Source organism: Camelus ferus, chromosome 5 (assembly GCF_009834535.1).
Source record: "Camelus ferus isolate YT-003-E chromosome 5, BCGSAC_Cfer_1.0, whole genome shotgun sequence".
Classification (NCBI taxonomy): Eukaryota; Metazoa; Chordata; class Mammalia; order Artiodactyla; family Camelidae; genus Camelus; species Camelus ferus.
In genome coordinates this window covers 58,770,300-58,798,227 of record NC_045700.1, presented here as the reverse complement: position 1 = coordinate 58,798,227, position 27,928 = coordinate 58,770,300, and the positions used below count along the sequence as shown (strand labels likewise).

The 27,928-nt window shown below is 37.7% G+C and overlaps 1 protein-coding gene across 2 annotated transcripts; it reads right to left on the bottom strand.

The window, feature by feature from the left end:
* Positions 1-27,849, bottom strand: WDR75 (WD repeat domain 75). 2 transcript variants are annotated; one of them, XM_032479900.1, is made up of 21 exons: positions 27,733-27,849; positions 23,322-23,451; positions 20,506-20,571; positions 19,508-19,598; positions 17,500-17,624; positions 16,060-16,133; positions 15,247-15,366; positions 14,692-14,780; positions 14,097-14,255; positions 13,456-13,515; positions 13,250-13,365; positions 12,026-12,201; positions 10,720-10,877; positions 10,072-10,252; positions 9,099-9,193; positions 8,016-8,111; positions 7,255-7,424; positions 6,634-6,693; positions 3,856-4,005; positions 3,340-3,431; positions 1-2,926 (listed from the first exon to the last, which is right to left on the bottom strand). In XM_032479900.1, the coding sequence occupies exons 1-21, from the start codon at positions 27,819-27,821 to the stop codon at positions 2,722-2,724; spliced, it is 2,502 nt and encodes an 833-aa protein (XP_032335791.1). In that variant the 5' UTR covers positions 27,822-27,849; the 3' UTR covers positions 1-2,721. The 2 variants fall into 2 exon arrangements, with proteins under 2 accessions (XP_032335791.1, XP_006189292.2); XM_006189230.3 differs by having other exon boundaries at positions 16,060-16,130.
* Between the last annotated feature and the right edge of the window lie 79 nt (positions 27,850-27,928).

Genomic DNA, 27,928 nt, shown 5'->3' with positions numbered 1-27,928 from the left:
TTGTTTTGGCACATTAACAATGAGCCTATTCTAATTAATGTGCAGCTATTTAATTAGCCTAGATTTTTCATTGAAAGTTTGCATATAGTCAAGTGCATAATCTCATACAATATCCAAATTTTATACACTTTGTTTATATTTGGAACATAATAGCACGAGGCAGTCAAAACCATTTGCATGGGGAGGAGCATTTCATTTTACAGAGGAGGGGACTGAAGCTCCGACACAGTAAGTAAGGGACTGTAGCCAGGTCACAGAGCTAGCTAGCTGTCTGCAGCTGGGACTTAGCCCCAAACCTGGGCTATTCATTTGTCTTTTATCACAACGCCACCCCCAATTAACGATGCCTTTGTAACGCTAACTAGTAGCATTAAGTGTCTGGGAGACAACATGCTATTCAATGAAGAGCACAGGATTTGTTATTTGATGGAGAGGGAGGGGCTGTTTTAGTCCCACTTCTTGAGAACCCAGTGATCTATGGAGCCAGTTTTCCTCAATTGTCAGATTGGGGTAAATAGCTGACATGGAGTTGCGGTGAAAGTGTGATGTGTGTGAACCGTGCAGCACGTGGTACGTGGTTCATCTGTGGTCCCTCCCTCGGTGAGGCTGAAGCCTATGCTTCCTGAGGTACAGTCTGCCCTAGTGAACGCAAAGTGATGGGTTCCTGCCTTGAAAGATAAATCAGATAACTGAGGGAGGCTAGAAGGTGACCAGTCTTCATGGATTGATTAATTGGGCCTGAAAGTCCAGATTTTAATGAACAGAGTGGCTATTATCTTTTTATCTGTAGAGTTGTCTTTGGGGAAAACAATTCTTTTTTAGTATCAGAGGAGAAATTAGAATAAGGTTGTCATGCTGTGACATGAGATTAACTCCTTAGAAAGATTTACACTTAAAAAGAGCCAAATTTACTTTGAATAATTTTGAAGTATGAAACTTTTCATACATAACTGCAAAAAATATTTCTTAAACCTGGAGGTACCATGTCAGTGTCTGAACATGGCAAAATAATGACTTTGTAACTATGTCAGAGCCCCACTCCCCAGGCTGAGAATACTGGACTCCGGACATCCTTGCCCCAGCTGGCAGGGGAGGGTCCAGTCAGGAGAGACAAAGACCAGAGGCTACTGTCTCTGCCATTTGTAAAGCAGGTGTGTCACTTTGACACTGAGAGAAGGGGTTACTGTGCCTATCCCACCCCTTTCAGGAGCAGTGGCTGAGAGATTCTGCCCAGGAGGCAGTCTGTAAAAATAGAGAGCTGTGACATTATTTGAAAGAGTGAAGTTCAAGTCTAAGTTCAATATATATATTTAAATCTACTTTTACATAGAGTGGCTAACATTTGCAAATCTCAAACTCCCCAATTTAGGGTATTCTTGAAAACAACGGAGATTTTGGTGGTAAGCACTTAAGAGGAGGCTAGTAGCTCCAAGAAAACCAGCTTACCTATACATCAGCTAGTTTACCAAAAAGAACCAAGAAAAGAGACAGAGTCCTCACACAAACCTCAAAGACTGGCCTCAGAAAATAACCCCCAAGAGGGACCTAAATTTAATGGATCAGACTGTGGAACAATTTATGCTCCACATAACGTAATGCTGCATCTGATTTGTAGAACAGTTTTGTAGTTCTTTAAAAAATTAAACAGTTACCAAGTAACTCAGTAATTCTGCTCCTAGGTGTATAACCAGGTGAAATTAAATTAAAAAGAAATGAAGTACTGATACACGCTGTACTTTCTGTGGAATGAATGTGAAGTGAAAGAAACCAGTCACAAAGACCACTTATTATATGATTCTGTTTGTATGAAAAGTCCAGAATAGGCGTATCTACAGAGACAGAACTGTTGGTGGGTGAGGGGTGGGGTAGGCTGAGAGTGACTGGTAGTGGGTTGAATTCTGCAGTGAGGATGTGTAACTCTGTGAATATGCTAAGTGGTTAAAATGTAGCAACCTCAATACTTTAACATAACATAGAGGAGACCTGCATTCTACTAGCAATGGGACTCTGGTTAGAAAGTAGTTATTTGACTCAGTATACACAGGAATAACACTGACAGAGTAATACCAGCTCTTCTTATCTGCCAAGGCGGTCATGGAAATTAGATTTACAAGTACAGTAGACAAGCCCTTATCTGAAAGTTATGGAGCCACATGATGTGAATTTATAATTTTTCAGATTTTAGGCAGCTCATATTATATGTTACCCTCAGTGGGGTCTGTGAAACAGCACCATAATCAAATCATTTCTCTAATTTTCACTATGAGAAATAAATACACTAAGAGGGATGAGTCAAGGCTACAGAAAACCTCACATCAGTTCAGGTCATATTTGGCCACCAAATGAATCTTGAACTTAAAACAATATCATCAACGAAGTTTCACTTTTAAAACCTTTTACTCCAAATTGCAAATAAGGGGACACATGCTGTGTAAATTCAAGTCCTGGCTCTGCTGTATCACCGGTGAAGAAAAGAGCTACTTTAAAAGGCTGATGTGTGACTGAGCACGAATGAGATGATGTATATATGAATGTGCACAGCAGCTGTAAAACATGATGGGAACAGAGCTTCACAGTATCAGCTATTCAAACAGTAAAGCCTGTTAGTATTTTTAACATTTTTAAAAACAGAAATAATATTAAAATAGATCCTTGGACTATCAACATACAATAAAAGACAACAAAAACAAAGTGCAAGAACCCACCCCCATTCTCCAAGTCTTAAAGGGCAGCTATCCAGCTATAGTCCACTTTCCTCAATTTTCTAAGTTCCTTTTCTTCAGATTTTGACAACTGATGTATAATGTCTTCTCCCAAATCTGTGGTATTTGTATCCTGGACCTCTTCTGTGAAATTATTTTCTTCATCTGAATCGTCACTTTCTTTTTCCTCTTCCATATCTGCATCATCAGGAACTTCTTCAGCACTTTAACAGTAACAGAGTTAAAGACAGTAATTACTATTAAAAATATTTCTAAACAGTAACTTTCTAATTTAAGTTACCTATGTAAAAATATAATATGAACAAAATACATGAAAGTTCTTACTAAATACAGTTTAAAAATTATGGGTTATTATGAAAGAGCAGGTGAATTTATAAAAAGGGTAGTTCTGAATTACACACCGCATTCTTAAAACATACCAAAAGAGATCTCTTTCTGACATTTATTTTCAAAGTATTTTATTTATCTGACCTAGTAATCTTATATCCTTTAACTACAGGTTAAAGCAGGAAGAAAAAAAAGAGAAATACAGGGAAAGAATATTCTATATCAAAGATAACAGGAACCATCTCCTTTCCCAAGAGAGTATCTAAACATATTTAAAGAACTGCCTCACCTCTCAGTCTTTGTAGACAGCAGCAATGAATTTACAAACATGGAGCACAGGAAAGAAGCAGATGGCAGTACATGGGCTGGGGTCTGAAGAAGCTAAAGTAAAAGCAAGAAAACAAGTTTCCATTTAAAAGGATGAAATGCCAAGGCTTCCGTCGACAGCAGTCTCTCCCCACAGAAAACCAAACCAAAGCAATCTATGCCCAACTTCCTATATTTATGCAAACATCTCCCCACCCCCACGCCCATGTCAGGCCACAATAATCCGGAATCCTGTTTTATGTCATTTGGTTTGGGATTAAAGTTGTACAGTATACAAATGATGACTCAAGTTAATTGTTACAGATTGAATGCATGGAAACTCTAACTTAAGGTGCTTTATTGCATTTAACTTGCTTCACATTAGTATAAGCAATTAATTTATACTATTAACTTTATACTTATTATAAAGTTAATTAATAATAATAATTATTATAATAAACTTATGCTTCACATTAATAACTAATTAATAATTACTTACCTCACTAATTGCAGGTATGTTTTCTGTTAAGGGCAGCTGTACCAGTTCATTCTCCAAGGCTTTGTTTAATTTCTCATCCTGCTGTTGCTGCCTGTGCTTTCCCAGTATAAAATAAAACGGGGTTGTCGGAAGACTTTCTTCTGCTAATAGCTGTAAGGGTTTAAGACAAAGAGAAATAAATTACTTCAGTAAAAAGGAGGAACTGCCATGGACTCAATATGAAGTACTACAAAGTGTCAAGGATGGAAGGAACTGTAGAAATTATCTACTACTATTCTTTCACTTTACAGGCAGAGCAGCTGAGGACCAGCAGCCCACGTGCTCGGGGAGAAGCTAACTGTGGACACTTAGATGACAGAACATGCACATCCACCACTGCTGCTTCCCCCTAGTCCTACAAAAATGGCAGCAGAGGGGTTTTCACAAGGGCATAAACCCACAGTGATAAAGAGAATGGGTGATGTGGTAACATACTGGAAGGTGGAAAGCAGGCTGAAGGACTGTAGATAACTTAACAGACCCGAGAAAGCAGGATTCTAGGCTGGCGGCGGAGAAAGCTAAGAAGCATTCTAATTTATACTGTAGAATCCAGCAAGTGCTCAGGAATTGGTATTAATAGTAGCAGTACCTCTGTAAAGTACTGTCCTAATAGTAACAGCACTCTGTAAAAAAACAAACAAACAAACAAACCAACCCCCCCAAAACCCCCTGAAACTCAAAACAAGTAGCCTGGATGAAGGTCTGCTTGGAGAGCACTCAGATTTCCAGATCTCCTCCTCAGCCCCAGCAGGGGACGGGCAGTATGCTCTCTGGAGAGCGAAACAAAGTGTGTCCTTAGACTGGACTGCTTGTTGTGCGGCGGGGCGGTGTCTTCCCAGCTGAAGGCAGTTGTGCCCCACAGAGCGTGCTTCTCACACCACTGGCAGCCAGGCTGACATCTTTCAGGCAAGAACTTGAAATAACTTTATCTGGGCAGTTTGACCAGCCTAAGAGAAAAAGTCCTAAAGTAATGGCTTTGGAGATTTTCTCATAATAGCTCAGCCAGAGAGTAGAGGCCAGAGACACGTTCCACCCAGGTAGAAAATCTCCAAATGGCGATTTTGCTCACTTTTAAACAAGAGCAGACAGCCAAGAATCATCAGACTGATGAAAAGCTCCAAAATAATTAAAAATAAAACCTAATGGAAATGAACCATGTAAGAGAGAAAAAAAGAAGAAGCTCATAAGAAAAAGAGGAAATCTCCCAACAATAGAAAGAAAACAGAAGAAAAAAATACGGTATCAGAGTACCATCCTAGAAGGTCCAGTACTAAATAACAGTTCTAGAGAAAATGAAGGCAAAGAAGTAATTCTAATAATTTAGTCAGTTTTCTGATTAAAACCCTCCAGGGGGCTCTACATTTCACTCAGGAAAAGCCAAAGTCTTTTCATGAAAGCCTGTTTGACTGCTTTACTTAAAATGGCCAGCTTCACCCCACACTCCCTTTCGTATCATTCCTCCTCCCATTACTGCCTTCTAAAATACTACATACTTCACTTATTTCTTTTCTGTCTTTACCTTCCTGTTAAGACTATAAACACCGAAGGTTTAGAGACTTGACTCTTTTGCTCACTGATATATTCCAAATATCTAGAATATATAGTAGATAATCAAAAAATTACTGAATAAATTCAATAAATTTTCAGAGGAAGATAAGTCAGTTCACAGATAAAGTATAAGACAGTATCTTTCAAGTTCTTAAGACAAAATGATTTTCAAACTAGAACTCTATCCAACCAACCAATCAAATGGGAGACAATAAAAGGATGTCCAAACATGCAAGGTCTTAAATTCACTTTCTATGCACCAACAGAACATGCTTCATCATAGCAAGGGAGTGACCAAAGAAAGAGGAAAACCTTGGGATCTATTACAGCAGAAGTGACGTGCACCCCCAGAATGGTAGCAAACATAGATCCTAAGATGACTACTGTGCAGGCTTACAGGGCAGTCAGTCCAGATTGAAGCCTGTGAGAGGCTCTTGGAAATAGTTCTTCAAGATTCAAAAGAATACCTAGTGCTTGAAAATAATGAGAGAAGACTTACACAACTAGGGTGGAGTTTGCAGGTAAGTTAGGTGAGAAGTAAACAGAAAACTAAGCAAATAAAAAAAGGCAATCATTAACTGCAGAGGAAAAAAGCTGGTCACAAAGGGAAAACAATGTTTACTACTACCTGGCTCAGCTATGAATTGTGTTTACGTGTTTAAGGATGAACACTGACCCGACCGATTTAATATTTATCTATACTGGGAAAATTAGGGGACAGGAAGGACGTGTGGGTGTGCTATGTGTATGGGGGGAGTGGTGTAAAGAGATCTACAACTTTAACTTCAACAGATCAGAGTTAACAAATACTGAGATCTGAAATATCCAGAATTAGCAATACATAAACATATTTCTTAGAGATATGGAGGTAAATAAAAACTTCAGCTAAACGAGTTGAGAGCATCTTTGTGGGTAATGGAAGTGGTGGTAATACTTAAGTTTTTCCTGATAAGTCCTGTTGAGACTATTTGACTCTTTAATTTACAAGCATATAATACTGATAATTACAAATTAAAACTACATTTTCAAAGAGCACTATGACATCAAAAAAGGCAAGTAGTTGCTAAATATATAATTTTAAATTCGATTTTAGGGCAGGTAAGACATTTTTCTCATAGCTGAGTTCTAAAAGATAACCTTATCTCTGCAGGGAGGCAACATGCATGATCTGCATGAGTGACTAGAAGATACCTGTTTGCTTGTTGGTGTGAGTTTTTCCTCTGGAGACGTTGTACTGAATGTCAGTAAACTCTGAAAAGAGAGGTCAATTAATGATGCAAAAGTAAGTTGTAGAGTGCAAATCTAAATAAGATGTTGAAGTTAAGAGAAAGAGGAGGTCAACTTCTCATCTTGATACAGAAAAGTAATAAAAATTTAAAACAGTTAACTGCTGCGACAGTTAAGATTGTTCTGAAAGATAGTATTTAGAAATTGGTAACAAAATAAAATTCAACTGATGAACCAACTTTAAGTCACTAATTTCTTTATGGTAAACTAAATACTGAAATTAAAAAAAAAAGCCATGCTAATAAATACAATTTAAAGTATTCTAGATTATCTTTTTTGCTGTCATGGAGTGAATGGATGCAAGTAATACTTAGCCTCAAAGGCGTGGGGTAATTAAAGTGATGCTCATACACTCCCACTGGTAATAATGCTGTATTAATAAGCATATCAAATGATTTGGGGTTGGTGGAGGAGCAATCCTTTAATAAACCTATTCCCCCTGCCATGGGCTATTACTTTCGAATATTAGAGCAACTGAAAATTACACATACAAAATGACTGCCTTTTCTGAGGTGGGATGGCTACCTGTGATTTTGTTAGGAAGTAAAACTGGGATCTGTTCAGCCACTGGTAAGCTTCTGAGGTGAATGATTCAGGGACATCTCGTGGAACAAACACTCCCCACTGGACTTCCTCTCTGGAGATATTCTTTTGAATGTACAATGGCCTTGGCTCACTAGGTTTAAATACAAACACTAGAGGGAAAAAACAAAAAGACAGTAACATTTTGCCTGCAAGGTTGGTTCTAGCCTCAGATTTGCAGACCACACACATCCTGAGACTTATACCATTAAGTAAATTGCCCAAGTCATTGTTATTTAGGCTTTGATTCAACAAATTTCCACTGGACGCCTACCATGTGCCAAGCAGGTTAGGAATAATGGCTTTGAAGATGAAAAAGAGAAAGAAGAATCTCTGCTTCTATGAGCAGGTCCTACTAAACAGACACTGAAATACTACGGCAGTATTTTGTCTTAAGCAATAGAACAGAGATCTGTAGAAAGAGCTTTAAGATCATAGAGCAGGAACATTAAAGCTCCTCAGGGGTTTTAGGAATGCTTCAAAAAGGCGAAATCTCTCTTGGCTTTTGAAGGCTGAGTAGGAATTGACATGTGGAAAAATGAGGGATGAGCTGGGACTCAAGAAAGGAAGGGCAGTGGTCAGGCAAATGGCTTTAGATGGACATCTGCTTTGAGGGTGAGTTTAAATCAAATTACATGAAAGATGTTAAAAAGAAAACTAGGTAACAGATTTCCTCTTACTATCAAAATACAGTGCATACTTACAGTCTGAGCCCACGGGAGACTGAGAGACTGCAGCAACGTTCTCTGAATTGGGATCAGGTTCCATAACTCTAACACTTAATTTTGCACTCCACTCCACTGGGGAGAAAAGAGATTCACTTCTAAGAAGAGATTTACCAAAAGCTTTCCTAAGCTTGTTATTTAAAGTAGGTACTCAATCTTCACTGTGACGACCAATTCTGTTTTTCTTAGGAAGAGGGATTCTACGCTGCCAACTAACACATGGAGAATATACTGAAATTATCTGTGGAAGGAAGGCTGCACTAAAGCGAGGGGCAGGAAGCAGAAAAACAAAGTTCTCCTTCCACATGCTATGAAGTGATTATTATTTCAGTGCCAACTACTGTCTGGTGCTTTTCCACTACCGCCAAATGTCGGCAAAATGTTAACTAGAAATCACTGTAGAGAATGTAAGAAAAAAACGGTACCACACACATTCATTATTAAGCAACCACCATACCTCCCAAACATGAAAGATTAAATGCCACAAAGTCCACATTTGTTAGGACTGGTTAGGCTACATTCAAAGTTAATGCTGTCAGGGATACTGTGGGTTACTATGCATTCTGAACTAGCAGAAATATTCCTCCAACTGTTATGAGGATGGAGAATACGGACAACAGCAGCCAGCCATACACACTGAAGATACTGGAAAAAACTGATGTGCTGACAATCAGGCAGTTTATAAATACAGTTAACCCTTGAGTAACATGGATTTGAACCGCACTGGTTCACATACATGTAGATTTAAAAAATACCAAGTGCTATACTACTACTCAATCTAAGGTTGGTTGACTCCACGGAGGGCTGACTATAAGTTACAAGCAAATTTGTGACCCTGCAGAGGGTCAGTGACCCTAACCCTGGATTGTTCAAGTGTCAACTGTAATCAAAGTCTATTATTACAGGCACAGCACTCCAAATTTTTTTGGTATAATATACCACGTAAAAAATTCTATTCTCTGGGTAGACATGATATCACCCGGGAGTCCTAAAATGCCAAAGATTATTTAATGGCCACTTCCCATGTGCTTTGTTACCACCTGATAGCAGAAAATGTCTTACATGCACAACTGAGCAGATTCCAACAGCATAGGATGCCATTTTCAGTGGCACCAAGAAGATACCTCGAACAAGTCAATCTCCCAAAGCAAAGGTGCCTAGGTTAAAACAAGGAAGTTAACAACAGTTAGTTCTAGCACACTTAGTTACAAAGGACTGCAGACTTCCTGAATGGTTTTCATTTTGTGCAATGCAGATTTTTAGACAAGACACATATGTTTTTGTTAGTAATTATCCTGCAGAAAAAAGGGGTAAAGGCGTACAAAAGGAAAGGTTTATTTAGCTCTTTCGTTTCTTTGGGGAAACAATTTGATTACTAATTCTTTTCTTTACTATGCTGTATGGTATAACAAAGAACACATATAGAGAAAAAGTATGTGAAGTGTACCAAGTCATTTAACAAAACCCCTTTTATGCTCATTTGCCTCAAGAGGAAAATTTGCAATATGAATTCTGAAGACAGTTTAACAAAGTAAATTCAGAATTAGGTATGTTGGAAACTAGAAACAATTAGCCATTTGCTATTCTGCCCTCAAATGCCCAAGTTACCGGAAATAAAATGGAAGATATTGCTGTTATACTCCCTTGCCATTATTAGAAAAAAGGAATTTGAGCATAACATTGTTTTTATGAAAATGAATGATGAATGGTTATGAAAATAAACATTGGATCTACTGAGGCTTATGTATAGCTTCTACTGTTATGCAGTACAACTATGAAAAGTATTTATTACAAAGGAAAAAAACCCACAGGCCAAGAATTAAAAGTTAATCCTGATTTCAGAAATAGATAAATCATAGCAGATGGCTCATACAGCCAGCATTTGCCGCTTCTCAGCATTTTGGTCAGCTGCTGGCCCCAATGACCCACAGCATACCTTCAGAGGAAGCATAAATTATCACTAAAGTTTATGTACAAAGACTTGTTTGAATTAAAAAAGCCACAATACTTCATACTTCCCAAATTATTTACCTACCTTATTTTCCCAGCTCGTTGACAAAATGTACACTTAAGTTCCCATGTCTCTGAATCCCATATTGTAACTATTTCCTCAAAACTAACCGCTAGTAAAGAGCCATCTTCGGAGAAACAACAGTTAGTTGCTTGGTATTTGTGGTAACTACCCACAAAATCACAGGTCCAGCCAACAGCTTTTCCTGTGGAAATATACACAACAGAATTCAGAAATAGTGTAAATGCTAAATAACATTTTAGGAAATTTGTAAGAAGTATGGATTAAGAAACAAGGAAACACAGCAAAAACTTCCTCCTCAAACTTTTAGTTAGAAGTGCTACAAAGCACTGACTGATTTGAAATTTATGCCTCTTGCAAGAGATCTTGACCCCCCCTCTTGTGGAACAATGAAAGGACTAACAGCAAAAGCCCTTTTTTACTGTACCCTTACAAGCTACAATAATCAACACATGATTAATAAAGAACGCCATAAAATAAGTAAAGATCTGGGGGGAAAGGCTTATAAAAATGGTCTCTCTTAAATGTTTTAAAACTGGGCAATATCCTATAGAATTAACGTCCTCCCAGAATGGATACAATTCATGAAAGAAATATCAATTCTTAAAATCGTGCACTAAATATAGACATTACTATATTCACTTAACTTACTGTATATATCAGAATCGTCTGTTAATATCCACACTTTGAAGTGACCATCTCTACTTGCTGTCACCAAGGTGGGGTTTTCAGATTTTTCTGCATTACAGAAACAGAGATCTGTGATGTGGTCTTCATGTGGCATGTTAATCTTTGTATTAAGAACAAACCTAGTAGGAAGGAAACCGCCAATTTATTTTAAAACCAAGACAAAATGATATATTGCCATCTGAGTATTAATACAATAGCATCTTTAAGAATGGGTGACTGATTTATTATCACCTAAAATGACAACTGAGTGCTCTGTCACTAGTGGCCATAGGATGCAAAGAGTCCTAACACAGCACCTCTGTGCTCATTAACTTATGTAACATACAGGTGATTATGTGTGCAGTCAACTTACTGGAACCAAAATGAGTATGAAATAGGAGTCATCAAAAAAAATGATACTTTAAAGGCTACTGTACTAAACTGTAGGAAAACTGTGTACAACACAGAACCTACCTATTTTGAAAATAAGCAAGAAAGGAAATGGCTATGAAAGCCTTTACTTGTGGCAAGAAGATATAGAAGGAAAACTACCTATGTCAAACTGCCCTGGTTTATACTTAATATTCATAGTCACCCAAACTACCTCTCAAAGCGTGTTTCTGGCTTGACAGGGCATGCCTGTGAATGAAACATGACCTATGCTGGCACTGTGTTCTTCAAAGAACATCAGGGTAAGACAGTGTTGTGACTTTTAAAAAGTCCAGGTTACAGGAGCTGTGAGGGCCTGATCCCTCACCTGTAAAGTGTGACAACAGGCTTATCTCAGAGGGTTCTTGAGAAGATTAATAAGACAATGAGCACAAAAGCACTAAGCCTAGTTCTTGACACCACAAGGACTTGATAAATGGCCATTACAGCCACCGTACAAGAAGCCAGAGGGCTCCTTATCTAATCGAAGCTATAGCAACCACACCTCCACCACCTACTGCCATTTTTCCAAAGAAGGTAGCGTAACATCAATAAAAGAGCAAAGGAACTAAGGCATCTGGATTCTAATCCTGGATTTGCCAGAATTAGGTTATGTGTCCTTGAGGTGTGTCACTTGCCCACGTTTTTGTATTTATGCAACAAGGAAACACTGCAACGTGGAGGACACCAATGCTTTCTCAGAGCAGAAAGCTTAAAGGTGCTACTGGGAAATCACCTCCTTCTCTACATTTAAAACTTATCAAAATGAAACACCCTAAAGACCAATAATTGAAACCACAGAACAGAAAGTCAAGTGGCTTTCTACTCTGAAATCAAATAGCTATACAGGCGGTATTACCCTTGTGTTTTCTTATTGTACATCCACAGTTTCATCTGCAATTCAAGCTCAGTTTCCTTTTCTTGACGTTGTTCCACTGTTGCAAGCCAACTGCCATAGCAGCCAAATGCAGCCTTTGTTAGCTCAATCTGGATCAGACCATAGTCATTGATATATTCCTGCTGTATAATATCTAACTGATGGGTTAAAAAAAATTCAAAATTTTTATTAATGTGAATACAGAAATGTTAACCACATCACAGATAACTTCTGGAATGTATAGTAACAGATTTTTACAAAAAATGAAAAATGAACTAATTATGAGTTACAGACATTGAAACTGCCAAAAAACTGGAGCACATTATACAGTACCAATTCAGTGATTATCCTTCAACGTTCTTGAATTTTAGTAATGACCATGACCCATTTATATGATACAACAGAACCTTTAGCTTATAGTAATGCTTTTCTCTTGTTTCTAAGAAGAAACAGCTTTAATAAATTCTCAATGCTAAATTCCATATCACTAGAAACAAGAGCAAAAATAAAACCTACAATTTTTAAGTGAAAAAAAAAATGTTGCAAGTAGACCAGCATTTTATTTATAATTATTTTTTTTCCATTTCTTATCTCCTCACTAAACATTTATTAAATGCCTACTATTTCTAGGCATTGTATTAGAAATTGTACAAAGATCAACACATTTCCTTTCTTCGAAGGGTTTAAAGGTGATGGAGATAAAAGAGACAGTGTTACAGCGGCTATGATAGAAATCTATAATGGGTACTGTGGGGCACTGAAGAAAAAGAGGGAAGTCTGGATCGCATTTATTAGGATTATAGGAAGCGCTCCTCTTAGCCTCGCTGAAAACTTTATCTTCAGCATGCACATATGACACTGTTTCACACAAAGCAGAGACATATTTATACTGTCAATCCACATATTCTCCCTTCCTATCCTTGTGACACAAAGGCACAAATGCGTGGGGCAGTTAATTAGGCTGTAGTCTGAAACAGAACAAGACAGAAAGACAGAGCCCATGCAAGAGTGCCAACTGGCTTACGCACAGACTAGCTGCATCTGTGGCCTCATCAGAACTATGCTGTAAACAACTGATAATACTATGTTCAAATGACAGAGGCACAGGAGCTAGTTTTAGAAGCCCCTAAATAAGTTATTTGACCCCCGTAGTGCTGTAAAGAACTTTCATTAGTTTCAAGGCTGGTTAATGAATCAAAGTCTTACATTGTATAGCTGTTTATCACTCTGCAGAGAATAAAACTGCAAGTGGCCAGGTTTTCCATTCAAAACCAAAGCTTTAGTTCTTGGATCAATCATCAAACCAGTAAAGATATTGCTGTCTGCAAAAAAAAGTGAATAATAGCTGAAATCAGACAAACATTCACTTTAAAAAATGTACATGATTCCAAATCCAATGAGGTCTACAATACCTTTCACTAGGCCTTGAATTACTGCGGACGCCTCAAGATTCCGGTGAATGATTATTATCTCTGTGGGAAAAAAAAAAAATTGTGAATTTGTATCACTCTGAAATATACCAGAATACACAACAACCAAACATGTTCAATTTCTTGGAGTGTTACTGGAAAATCAGGAATATATTTTGTGATTTAACAGAAAAACTAGGGGTGGGGAGGAAGGCTTTTCTGTTAAGAGTCTTTGTCAGAATCCACAGACTTCCACACAGAGATAATGGCCGTATCAAAGGAAAGCCTCAAAGCATTCTTTAAAAAAATGCCATTATATTTGTAAAAACACAAATACCCACTTTAAAACCTTTCTTTTACTCCCCCATCATCCCACATGAAAAGATTTTAAATGTAAGTGTCAACAGCAATAACCAAATTCACTTAGCCCTACACTTTCACAAAAACAATTCTGGAAATGTTGGACTCTGGTGGCATCTAGGGACAAAAAGGGCTGGAGAGAGAAGGAGAAATGGAAGAAAAAAATGCTTCTTACATCCCATGCTCTTAGTTTGAGGTCTCTTATTTTCCATCCCCAATAGATGCTAGCTAATTTATGACATTACACAAATTATGTTTCCTTAGGACAACAGATTCAGACTTACTGTTATCGGAGTGTGAAGTACAGAACAAATCCCCCGCTGGAGACACTGAGATGTGTACAATAGCAGCTCCTAAACGGGGGAGGAACTCCTTATTCTTCTCTGTCGCCTCGCGCCACTCAACGAGGACAGACTCACGGCCACCACTAAGCAGACTGCTGCCTTCTCATCCACCCAAAGAAAAGAAAAGGACAGTGTTTGGGGAAAAAAACAGAAAAGTATAACTGACATTTTAATTTTTCCTATCATGTTAGAGAACCATTTTTTAAAATACACCAACTAGTGTCTTTGTATCTTTTAATATACTTGTAAGACAAAAGATTTAGAGATCACTGATCCAGGGATTTTTCCTTCCCAGTAATACCTAGTTTGTTACCGACCAATAACTAGAAAAACACTCTGATACTCCGAAGGGCCCTGAAACCTTAAGTCTACGGTATTGTGCTGAGCAAAGCCTCAGACACAGGGGTGATACACGAGTGTTTACAATTTATTTGGCCCATGCAATTCTAAACCTTTCAAGCTATAAACACAGTGAATTAAAATACTTGGTTCACACACTTCATAAATTCGTTTTAATTATTAAACTTGAACTTACCTGTCACTGAAAAAGCCAAATCCATAACCAAATCATGGTGCCAATGTAAACATGTGTATGTGTATTTCTTTTCATCATCAAAATTTCTCCTATTGGAGAAAATAAAAATTCTTAATTTGACCAAAGGTGTAAATTAGGAAAATAATGGCATGCTGAATATGATGAACACTATTGAGCTTACTGGTCTTAATGTGCAAAAAGTACATCTTCTATTTCTAAACCAGTCACTTCTGCAAACAATAGGGTATCACAGTTTCCTACTAGTTCAAGATTCACGATTGTTACTTTCTTTTTCACTTAAAAGCTGACAAAAAGTTCTCTTCAATAAAATGATTACAGGCAAAATAGAATCTTACTCCCAGGGCCAAGGTTAGAAATCTTAAAATACAAGTCTGTGCAATGCAGAGGAAGGGAGGATGTCAGCAAAGCCTAGTATCTATTATCAGCTGTTGCTTTTCAGTTCTGTCCTTTTCCCTGCACCCAGAGATACCCCTTTTCTGCAGGACTAATCTAAAGTAAATAAATGATCACCATGCTGTTCATGAGTTAACTTACCAAAGACGAATTTTGCCATCCTTGTGACCAGTTGCTATGCAGTCTTCCTTTGGGTGACATGCTACACATGTAAAATTGTTCTTAGCATGTTTCTTATTTCTTGATGATGATAAAGTAAACCTAGAAGAAAAAAATTTTCCCTTGATTATTAAAGTTTGTGGTAAGTGTGATGTAATTAAGTAAATTTTACTTAATTCGCTCCAGTTTGAGTTGATACCCTTAACACAAACTGGAGAGCTCTCAGAATTCACTGAATATAAATGCACAATTTTTAAGAAGAATTGTGATCAAGAACCAAGACTTTTGTAAACATTTCTTAACACAATATAAACATGTGAATAACATTCTACTGTAACAACTTGTCTACGGAGGCCACTGACAGTGAAGTAAAGAACAGTCCTTTTTGCAGCTTTCTGCATGGGTAGTTTGTTCAAATTTCCTGTTAAAGCTAAGCTTTAGGTTCAAATGGACTAATTTGACCCATTTTAAGCCCAGGTATCCCAAAGTCTGTGTTCATTCTGATAGCCATAGAACGACAAAAAGGAAGCCTTTTCAAACCACATCCAGTTTTGACAACAAGTCTGCACAGCAGAATCTAAGTGCACAAGGGGTTTTGGCTGGAAAAAGCTCCCTAGGATTTTGTGACTGACGATTTTAACCCATCCTTGGTTAAAAACTTTACCTCTGTATCTTGTGGTTTCACAACCACTTGTAACATGAAATATAAACAGCTCTGGGTCACAGGTATGAGGATGAATAAAATTTTTACCAAACTCTTGAGTAATTAAAAGACTTTTAAAAGGGAGTTCTTACCGTGAGGTTGTTTTCTTTTTGAAAAAATAAACAGACAAGTAAAAGTCTCGTACTGCAGCAACATATTGTCCCTGGTATTTCAAAGAGAAGACAACATTCACAAAAATAATCAACACTCTTTAAGAAGAAATATTTTCATCACAAAAGTTACCACAGTAACAATAAACTTTTTGCAGATTAAGCGTATGTTAAAATGAAATCTAGTTTGGCTATGGGAATAATAATCCTACTTTAAAAATAATCACAGAAAATTAAAAGATGAACATAGGTCCTAAACCCTAAAACTAGACTCTGGCTTTAAGCATAATGGTTAAAAACTTCTATTAAGGCATAATTTATATACAATAAAATACAACGTTTGACATATGTTTATCCATGTAACTACCATCACAATCAAGATTGAGAACATTTTCTTAACCTCTGGAACGTTCTCTGGTTCCTCTTTCCAGTCATTCCCCAATGCCACCAGCCCTTCCAGCAACTACTGATTTCTATCACCATAGCCTACTTCTCTGCCTGTTTTGTAACAGAATTCAAACAGAATGGCTTTGCCCCGTATCTTGTCACCACTCAGTACTGTCACTCTTTTTTAATCTGTTCTAATGGATGTGAAGTGGTATCCCACTATGGTTTTAATTTGTATTTAACTGATGACTATGCCACCAAAGAATAATAACATTTATAATGTTAAAGAGTTTTCTCTACTTTAAGAAATAAACCCTTTTCAGAACAAAGCCAAAAAAATGCTACAAAATTTAATGACTAAAGAAACATGCCACCACAATGCTATCTGGGGGCTTTTAATGGTACTTGAGTTTAATAAGTAGTGATTATTAATAGCTATGGGTAAATAAATCATGGTATAAACATCACACAGTCATTATTTTTGATGAACATTTAAGTACACGCTCATGCTGCAATATTAAATGAAGAAAAACATAATTATTCAGATAATTATTCAGTCTGAGAAAAGTTATTTTATATATATTTAGGAAAAAGTCTAGAAAAAGATTCCTCAAATATTATCACTGGTGAGACAATTTCTTCACTATATTTTTCTGTAATTTCCAAATTTTCTACAAAGGCATTCTATTTATAGCCATGGAGCTCGTATTTTTGGAAGAAAGTTTATAATAAACTGATTTCAGTGGCTTTTACATGGTACAGGCTAAGAAATACAGTACAAATGCTAAAACATTGTTTTTTTTTTTTTTTGACAATTAGAGAGTTTACAAGAGCAGTTAAGACAGAATGTACAAAATTAGGATGGTCCTAAAAAAGTCTATACTACAAATACATGTTAAAGAAATAAGACAGCCTTCTTAGTTACTAACGAAAATACTGTAACTCAAGGCAATATTAAATCACTATAACATAAAGGAGACACTGCAGGGAAGAGATTTTATGTATAAAAAAGAAAACCAACAAAACAAATTTTACCTCATTTCCAAAAGCAATGCACTTGGGTGACTGGTTTATGTAATCCAAAACAAAGGAGAGCTCCTTAGCTTCTATTTCCTGACTTGATGATCTTGGTAGTTTCAGTGAAACCAGCTGAAATATATCTAGCCAAAGGCAGCTATATTAATATAAAGCCTTTCTAGAGAAAGTCAAGATGTGCCTTTGTTCATATGAAACTATTAACTGGTATACTAGAATCTGACGCCAAGAGAATAATTCTAGGTTATCTTGAATAAGTTGGACTCCTCATTTGAATATTCAAGTTTTAAATGGAAGTCTAAACCCACAACACACACACACACACACACACACACACTCCTTATACATGTAGAAGTACAATTTGTTTTACTGGTACATTCCAAAGAACTGAGCTGAGCTTTATAATGGAGATAAAATATGACATACTGGTGAAGTAAGCAGTCCAAAGCAGCAAACCATCTGAGAGAGCTTTCAGAAATGCTGTGTGCTTGCCACACATTTGTAGGATAAATCCCCTTTCTGTAAAATTGACACGTTCTTCTCTTTGCACCCCATTTAAAACATTTCTCCTTGAGGGGAAACAGCTGTATTTCACTATGCTGTCTCCTTATCCTCCTAGACTTCGTAATGAATATAAAATTGTTAACATACCGATCAACCACTTTCTTCTGTTTTTCAGCCTCCGTATTATATGCTCAGAACTCAATTCTTCTAGTCTTTTCAGAGGCTCAGTTTACATGTCTAAACTCTAACCCTTTTCTTCTGTTCTGAACTTAGTCTTCCCCACGTTGCCCACTGGAGGAAATGGCACCATCTACCTTGCTGCTTAGACTAAATCCTTGAGTGCTCTCACTTCTCTCTCATGCCCCATACCAAACCATCCGCAAACCCTGCTGGCTCTAATATTCAAAAGACATTCAGAATTCCATCACTTTTCACCACCTCTTGCCACCACCACCAAGTGTGAAGCCATGACCATGTCTCACATCCTGTTATGAGCAGTGATCTCTTAACAGCTCTTCCCACTTCTACCCTTGGCCTCCTTTAGTCTCTTCTCAACACAGAAGCCAGTGTTCTATTACTGATCACGTCCCTCTTTTGCTCAAAGATGGTTTATGGGCCACATAAGAAAACTAAACTTAAAGCTTTTTATTCTTTCATGTCTCATTTTTGATAAAATATTATGCATTAACAGAGTTGGTCCCAAATAACTTATAGCTTAAAAAAAAAAAGAAAAAAAAAGATTTAGCTTTCAGTTTTGACAATCTTCATAACAAAAACTCCAAATCACCACCACCACTCATTTAGCTAATGAGCTATGAGCCAGCTTTGCTGACCACCTAGTGACCAGGTTAAAGCTGCTTTGTACTTTGAAATCTAAATACAACTATATTTTATGGAGAACACCAAACGGTGCAGTGGTATTCTTGAAGTCTGAGATTAGAAAAATTCTTTGGATATATCCTTCATGTCAGTGTTCTGATGTATTAAATTCACTGCTAAAGAATAATTATTCGTAACCACTGAAGATATTGTAGGAATTCCTAAAATGCTCTGAAACATTACAGTTTCAATGGAATAATGTTCCAGTGATAGTGAAAATACAGTAATAATTTAGCCACACTACTTGTTTCTGATAAATGTTTTCTATACCATTTCCTACAGATTCAAGATCAACAAACGGGTGTTCAATGATGGGAAAAATGATAGTGATGCTTAAGAATGACAGATTTAAGTTCAATAGGAAGACACACTGTAGTTCAAAACAGCTTTAAAACTGGACCCATGCAGTCCATTATTACTACCATATAGAATCATTCCCTTATTGCATATTTCAAAAATAACACAAAACCTCCCTCAAATGAATGCAATGATGGTGAAAGCAATTTAAATGCCATCTCCAAACACTGTTAACGTCAAACTAAAACCAAAATGTTAAATTTGAGAAACTAAAATGAAAAGAGCCACTCAATGCCATATAAAATGAAATGAATTAATTATACTATACCTGGCTTTTCTTTATTTATTATAACAAAGACAGAGTCCTCAGCACAGGCAAGAGTAAAAAGGGCATGAAGTTTACGTCCAACTATGAAAGTCTGAAAGATAAAGAGCACCATACTGTTTATTCTGCCTCCTGCCCCGAATAAGTTCCATAAAGGGCAGGGATTTTTTAAAATCCATTTTGCTCACTGTTATATTGCCTACATCAAAAGAAAACTTGGCCTCAGGAGACACTCCATACATATTTGCTGAGTATGTATTGTTCAAATTAATACATAGAGATCTATTTCTTTTCAATGGTTGTACAGTATTCTACTGAATGAGTATCAAATTTTAACTAACATTAACATTATATTCAATTTTTCTACCATGAACAATGTTTTCAGGATTATATATACCTGCCATTATTTCATAAGAGATTCCTAAAGGTGAGAATGCTGGAGCAAAAGGTATTTATTCATTTTCAGTTTCATTCCCATTGACTATACAGATACAAAGGTATCTGTTTCTCTACACTTCATCACTATATTTTTTTCAGTCTGCAATTTGGCTAAACTGACAGGGAGAAATGCTGTGTTACCTTTTTAAATTTACATTTCTTTAATTAATTACTAACAAGGCCCAGCATCCTTTCACGTTTATTGGCCGTTTGTTATTTTTTTTCTGTGCATTACATATTCCTACTCTACACCAATTTTTTTCCATTGGGTTATTAATTTTTCCTTATTGGTTTTGGTAATTCTTTGTATATTAGGGATAATATCTCTTGTAAATATTTTCTTCCAGTTTCACTGCTCATTTTTTGGTTAGTTCAAAATTTTATATAGTCAAAGTTATCTTTCTTTTATGGTAGCTGAATTTCATGACTTGTTTAGGAAGGCAATCTAAAAGATTAGGCCTTATAGAAGGAAATAAAATGTTATTAAATTGTGTTGTCGTGTGTCACTAAATTATGCTGCCATTCCTTTTCACATAATGAAAATGGAAGCTCAATCCACATACCTTTATCAAAATGCCATCTATATAGTCCCACAGTTTAATTGTGCCATCAAAGGAACAGGAATACAGCTAAAAGGGTAAAAATAGTACAAAACTGATTTGAAAAAAAGAAGATATTACATCATATTAAGATATCAAACAAATTATGTGCTGATTAAGAAGGCATTGCCTGTTCATCAATTATTAGCTTTAAAGAGATGAAATCATTTATTTATATCATTTTTGCAAAATAAAAAAATCTATCTCCTAAGGTAAAAGAAATAAAAGCAAAAATAAACATATGGGACCTAATTAGACTTAAAAGCTATTGCATAGCAAAGGAAAACATAGACAAAATAGAAAGACAACCAACTGAATGGAAGAAAAGATCTGCAAATGATATGATCAAAAACAGGTTAATATCCAAAATACACAAACAGGTCATAAAACTCAGTATCAAAAACAAAACAAAACAAAACAAAACAAAACAAAACAAAACCCCCCCAAAAACAACTAATTAAAAAATAGGTAGGAAATCTGAACACACATTTCCCAAAGAAGACATACAGTTAGCTAACAGGCACATGAAAAGACGTGTAACATCACAATTATTAGACAAATGCAAATCAAAACCACAATGAGATATCATCTCACACCTGTCTGAATGGCTATCATCAAAAAGTCTACAAATAACAAATGTTGGTGAGAATGTGGAGAAAAGGGATCCCTTGTACATTGTTGGTGGGAATGTACCTTGGTGCATCCACTATGGAAAACAGTATGGAGGTTCCTCAAAACTAAAAACTAAAGACAGAACTGCCACATAACCCAGCAATTCTACTCCTGGGCACATATTTGAAAAAAATGAAAACATTAATTAGAAAAGACACATGCACCCCAATGTTCACAGCAGCATTATTTACAATAGTTAAGACATGGAAGCAACCTAAATGTCCATCAACAGATGACTGCATAAAGAAGTTGTGTTATATATACATAATAGAATACTATTCAGTCATTAAAAAAAGAATAAAATTCTGCCATTTGCAACAACCTGCATGGACCTAGAGAGTATTATGCTTAGTGAAATAAGTCAAAGACAAATATTGCACGTTATCACTTACATATGGAATCTAAAATTTTAAAAAAATGTATGTAACAAAATAGTAACAGACTCACAGATATAGGGAACAAACTAGTGGATAAGAGTGGGGAGAGAGAAAGGAGGGGAGGTAAGATAGGGGTATGGGATTAAGAGATACAAACTACTATGTATAAAACAAATAACCAACAAGGATATACAGTACAGCACAGGGAACTACAGCCCTTATTTTGTAATAACTTTAAATGGAGTATAAACTATAAAAATACTGAATCACTATGCTGTACACCTGAAACTAATATAATGTTGTAAATTAACTATACTTTAATTGAGAACAAAAGTGGCAATTTAAAGATTTCTGCCAATGGCATCAGAGAACTGAAATGAAAAATGGTGGAGTAAGAAAATATTAACTATTCAAGTAAAAGAATTGTATTACATAGAAAACATACATCAGAATTACTACATATAAAAATCATGAACACAGATCAGTAAAATGTAACAAGGCAAACACAATCACTGTTAAAACACAAATACTGTCCCTCCAGAGTCCACAGAATCCCTGGCACCCATCCCTTTACCTCAGCCAGATCTGCTATTTACGCTGTCCCCCTCTAACTTCATTAACTTTCAGTTCCATGAAATAGATCTTTCATGCAATGTGTAGCTTTTTTTTTTGCTTTAAAACTTAGTAATATAGACTTCACAAATTCCAATTTTAATTTCTGCTGTAAAAAACAGTCAAACGGTACACATTAACATAACCTTTTTTCTCAAATGCTCAGAGGACTGCAAGGATAAAATGTGTGCTTGAATCCTGCAGAAAAGCTACTTAACTGTGATTTTTCAGGAGTAGCTCATTTAATTTTAGGAACATCAGTGTTACTTTATGCCCTACTTCCTTTATGATAAAATAGTGAATGGCAATGCAAATCTTTTATTAAATCAAGTAGTAACTGTCAAGTTGGCTGTAACTAATCCAGAAAAGAACTTGATCAAAAACTAGAACAAGAGTATTTTTGAGACAACTCTCTAGTAGCTTTGCTGAAACTTAAGAACAGCATTAAAATGACCATTTAATTCTTGAATTCTGAAAAGCAAGGGCTACTTTGTGTGGGGAGTGGGGAGGTCCAAACTACACTAGATGCCCAAGTCCTGAAATTGTCCTGAAATTAACTGGTTACTAAAGAATCCCTTCCTCTTATCTAGAGACTGGCCTTAAGATTAGGTGACATCTGCATTAACAGTAAAGGGCCTCATCTCTAAAGGATTAGATCTACAAAATCAATACCTCTCATCAGTCAACATTTTAAAAGATGCATTCCAGAAACCAGAGTCCAGAGGTGAAGTAAGTTTGAGAAACACCCAAGACTATATACCCCTTCTGGATATTTACCATGCATATAAAGGACCTGAGAAGACCTATAATCAAGAAATTCATTTAACTGTTCCAAACTCTGAATTTCAGAAACTTATACAGCCAAGAACCCCCTCTTTAAAGTAAAACCTATTAGTATCCTGTGAACAAATGGTTACACACCATGAACAATGCAGTTCTAGGCAGTGACCCTGTTTTTATAATTAAAAAAAAAAAAGTGAAAAATATTCTAAATCAGAAAAATCAATATAGATATTTTCCCTGATCATAACCTGGAAAGTTTCCCAGGCAAATGCAATTCAAATTTTCCTGACAAAATAAAGCCAATATTAAAATATTCAATTGTAAATTGTTTGACACCTGCAGATGGTTGTTGGGGTTGAGCTGGATTCCAGTCACCAGCTGTCTGTGCCCTTGCAGTATGTGTACACATTCTTCTGTGGCTGTGCTATAAACTTTAATAAAGTCTCCAGAGACACAGAAGATGTACCTGAAAATAAGACAGAAAGATCATAACATGCAACAGAGATTTCTTTCACAATAATAGTTTAAGAACTGTATATTCAAATCTGTGTGTTGCTGAAGTCCTATGGGGCATCTAAGACCATTTAGTTCATTAACTCTGAAAGGTAGATCAACAATGTTAACTTTCTTGTTTAAATACTCATTTCCCTTATCAGGCCATAAGCTCCTACAGGGCAGAGGTCTTAATTATCTTTAACTTCCATATCCAATCCACTTTGTTGAATAGAACTTACCTGATCTTCAAAGGTTTTATAAACTAATTAGATAAAATGAACCTATAAATAATTATTACAAAATAATTAAAGGGTAAATCTTCTAAAGCTGACTGCGGTTGCTCATCATCCTATTTTATCAATTCTAAGACACTTGATTTTTCACATGTTCACCTCTCTGAAATCAGAATGCATCTCACAAGTGCTGTAACCAAGAGGTGTGGCTGCGTGAAACTGCTTAGTAAGATCAAGAAAGTATGAACAAAGCAGCTGGGTATAAGCACTCCCCTTTGGCTGGACCCCCCTCTCCCATTACCATGAGTGCTGTAGTTCTTACCATGTCCAGCCTGGACCACTCTTAAGAGCTTCCTACAGTCTCCAGGTGTGGCCCTTCAATTCATCTTTCACCCTCATACCAGACTAACTTTATAAACTTGACTCTATCACTTCCTTAAATAAAGATAAAATTAAATTAGAATCTTTCAATGTTTTCCCACCGCCTTTAGGACATGATCCAGACTCCTAAATTTGACCCCAGTATGCTAACTACTTTCTGACTTGAACAGTATGTTAAGGGGTCCACAACTCCAACAACCCCCCCACCTCCCACATCAGCATCAACAGGCCCTTTGGGCAGTGTTTCCCTGAGCCGGTGGTAGATGGGGAGGAGGGACTATTCACCAAGAAAACTCCCCCTCCAGCTAACCGATTCTGATATGCTTCCCTAGAGGAAAGTATTTCCTCCCTCCATGCTCCTCAGCAGAGAATGATGGCTTTAACTACTTGAATGCAAACCCCGAGGAAACATTCCATGCTTTGGCACATTCTGTCATCTATGCCAAATGCTGTCTCTCTGACTACTTCTTTAAGGTTCAGCTCAGGGGTCTTTCCACTGGAAGCCTTCCCTCATCTTCTCATTCCTGCTCAGTACCCGTCCTAACGTGCGTGTGTGTGCGTGTTGCGGGGGGGGGGGGTGTGCTTAGCTCCATCCCAGCACTTTCCACACGATGTTAAGAGACCTTACCTACCAGACTGTGAGCTCCTTGAGGGGAGGAAGCGTGTATGTTATTACAGATAATAACAGAAATATGGTGTGGTAGAAAAGGATGCATTTTTAAGAAGTCAAACGCAGATGGGTTCGAATGCCAGCTTTATCATGTATAGGCTGAATGATGTTAGAGAACTTACTTAATCTTTCTAAACCTCACTGTTCTCTACTTGTGGAGTTATTGTAAGGATTAAATGCAACAATGCATGCTTATCACATAGAGCAAACACTCAATAAATGCTTCTGTAAAATGAGGATAACAATACCTATACCATGTAGACAGGAGTGCGTGTAAAGCACCACAATGCCGGTCACACAGGGCTCAATCATCTTTGTGATGAAGTGGAGAAGAAAGAAATTAGGGATGTTTTCAAGCAGGAACCAGGATTTAAATGAGGTTCTGAAGGATGTGTGATTTAAGGGCTGGGAAGGAAAAGGAACAGTAACATAAATAAAAGCAGGGAAATAACAACGTAGTACCCATGAGCCAAGGAATGTACCTATGTAACTAGCAAAGTGTGTGTAATGGGTATTAGAAGCAAACACAATTGGATAAGCAGAGTTGACCTAGACTGGGGAAGACCCTGAAAGCCAGACAGAAAAGCCACAGTTGAGGAGGGGACCTACTGACCATGGGAAAGCTGCTAAAATTCCATGATTCTGTTGTTTAATTTACTAGTCCAGCTTTTTTGATAAGCTCCATGAGGTAAAATACAAAATTATCTTATTCCCTTTTGTATAAGGCAGCCAACCCTTTGTAGTAGCTTTTAGATAATATTAAAGTCCTTGGTGAATTCATTATAATCCTGTTAATTTGCTAGAAAACTGGTTTTAATTATCAGCTTCTATATATACCAAAAAAGAGAGAGAGAAATAAAAGCATCTTGATATCTCCGAGTTTCAGTCTTCAGTTTCTACCTAACAACTGCTACGCCCACCTGGCTGTTTTACACATACTTAAAACTCATCAGGCCCAAAGTGAACCCAACATCTTCTCATCAATCCTAATTGCTAAATCACTCCCAAACTCTGTCTTTTCTCTCTGACCTTAGTTCCAGCCAAAGTTATTTCTTGCTCAGATGCTGGCATTAGCCTTCTAAGTCCTGGTCTACACTCTTCTACCACTTCCTTTACCCTCTGCTGCAACTCTACCGACCTTACACACTTGACACCCCTCCTCCCCAATTTCAAGCTGCTCACTTTGCCTGGATGCCTTCCCCCAACATCACCGAAGGGGAAAACTCCTGTTAGCTTTGCAAGAGCCTACTGCTGAAGGCAAACTCACAGTGCAACTCCCTTTTCTATGCCATCACTGTACCTTGAGTATGCTAGCCTGCACACTTCTCACCTCTCCATCACATATTATATAGTTTGGTCTTCAGATTAGTATTTTTGAGGAAACACAATCATGTTATCCTCCCTCCTCTAATATCTTAACTGGAGATAAAACCATTCCCACTAGCTAACTGTACCATAGTCTTCTTGCTTATACTGTGCCCCCTAACCGGAATGCCTTCTATCCATATACCTTAGTCAAAATACCATCCACCTCTCCAGCCTAAACATCACTTGTTCATCAACCCTCTCCATCCTTCCGGTGTGAAGCACTCTCTTCTTACGAGCTCCCAAAGTGCCACCGTATGAAACATCTGCTACTGGTTATTTTCCTTTCCTCACTAGACTGAAAGCTCTTGAAGATAGGATCAATATTGGAATTACCTTAGTTTCTGTCACCTCAGGTTGTTATAAATACATCGCTGATAAATACTCAAAAGTGAATTGTAGGACTTAGCAAGCGAAATACAATGGATTCCAATATAACAAGGTGTACAAACAGTACGCTGGAGGAAGAGACTGGATGTAAGTCCAAAGTGGCAGAACTCTGGCAATCTCTTGAAGCCTCAATTTCTTCCTCTGATTTACAAGATGAGTATCAACAAAACCCTGTTTCTTGTAAAGACCGAGGATTTTTTTTTTTTGCCTCTAAGGCAATTTATGGAATTTTTAGCCATGCATATATTCAATAACTATCTGATACACACCATAAGACGTTGTGGGGGATATAAACTTTCATAAGGCACTTTCTCTACTCTTTCAAGGCAGAAAAGAATTTTTACTAAGTGTCCATATCTAAGTGATTCGATAACCTTCTCTTTCTACATTGTGTCACTTGGAGATGATGCTGACAATAGGGCAATACTGATGGTGATATACACAGAACCAGTAATTGCCAGACACTGTTTTACCTGCTCTGTATGTATTAAGGTATTTAATCCTCACAACAACCCCATGAGATGGACTACCAAATGTTATTCCCATTTTACAGATGAGGCAACGGAGGCAGAAATTAAGGACCTTGCAAAGGGCACACGATGAATAAACTGGCTTTCGAATCCGGAGGGTAGTTTAGCTTCCAGCTACAGTGAACGCCCGAGGAAGGGGACCAGGGCTTACGTATGTTTCCATCCTTCACAGAATCTATTACCAGTTTTCACGCAAAGCTCCAAAAAGGTTGCCACGATACCTTTTTCAGGGGTTGGGAAGTGTGGAGAAGTCGGAATCTTTAAACGTTCAGTAATTACATGTCACGGTCGGAGGGATTTTCCTCTTGGTACTGCAGAAGCAGCAGCGTACACACGCGTGCCTGAACCACCTCCCAGCCGCCCCAACGCCGAGCCGATTCTAGACACGTGGGTCCGCCCCAGGGGCCCCTCAATCTACCTGCAGGTCCGGGGGTGTGGCGGGGAGAGCGCGCCCCAGCCGGCGGTGCCAGGGGCCTGTGAGGTTTCTCACTCCTCTGACAGCACACAGGCTCCGGCTCCCTCCCGGGAGTCCTGGGGTCTCCCGCACGCGCGCCCCTTTTCCCAACCCAGAACCGCAGGCTGGCGAATCTGGACGCGCCCAACAGTTCTCCCCAACCCCCGCCCCTCCGCGAGGACTCACGCCCCTCTGGCCGGCAGGCCGGCAATGCGCGGTAGCCTCATACTTGGAATCTGCAGAGAACACCGCTCTCCTAAAGTTCAACTCGCTGCCGCCACAACGAACCACGCGGAGGTTCTTCTCTTCCTCCACCATCTTTGCGCAAGCGCAGGAACTCGCGATCGCCGGCCCCGCCCCAAACTTCCTTTACGGACGCCGGCTGAGAGGGCGTTTGTCCCAGCCCACAGGCCCCCACTCAGGGC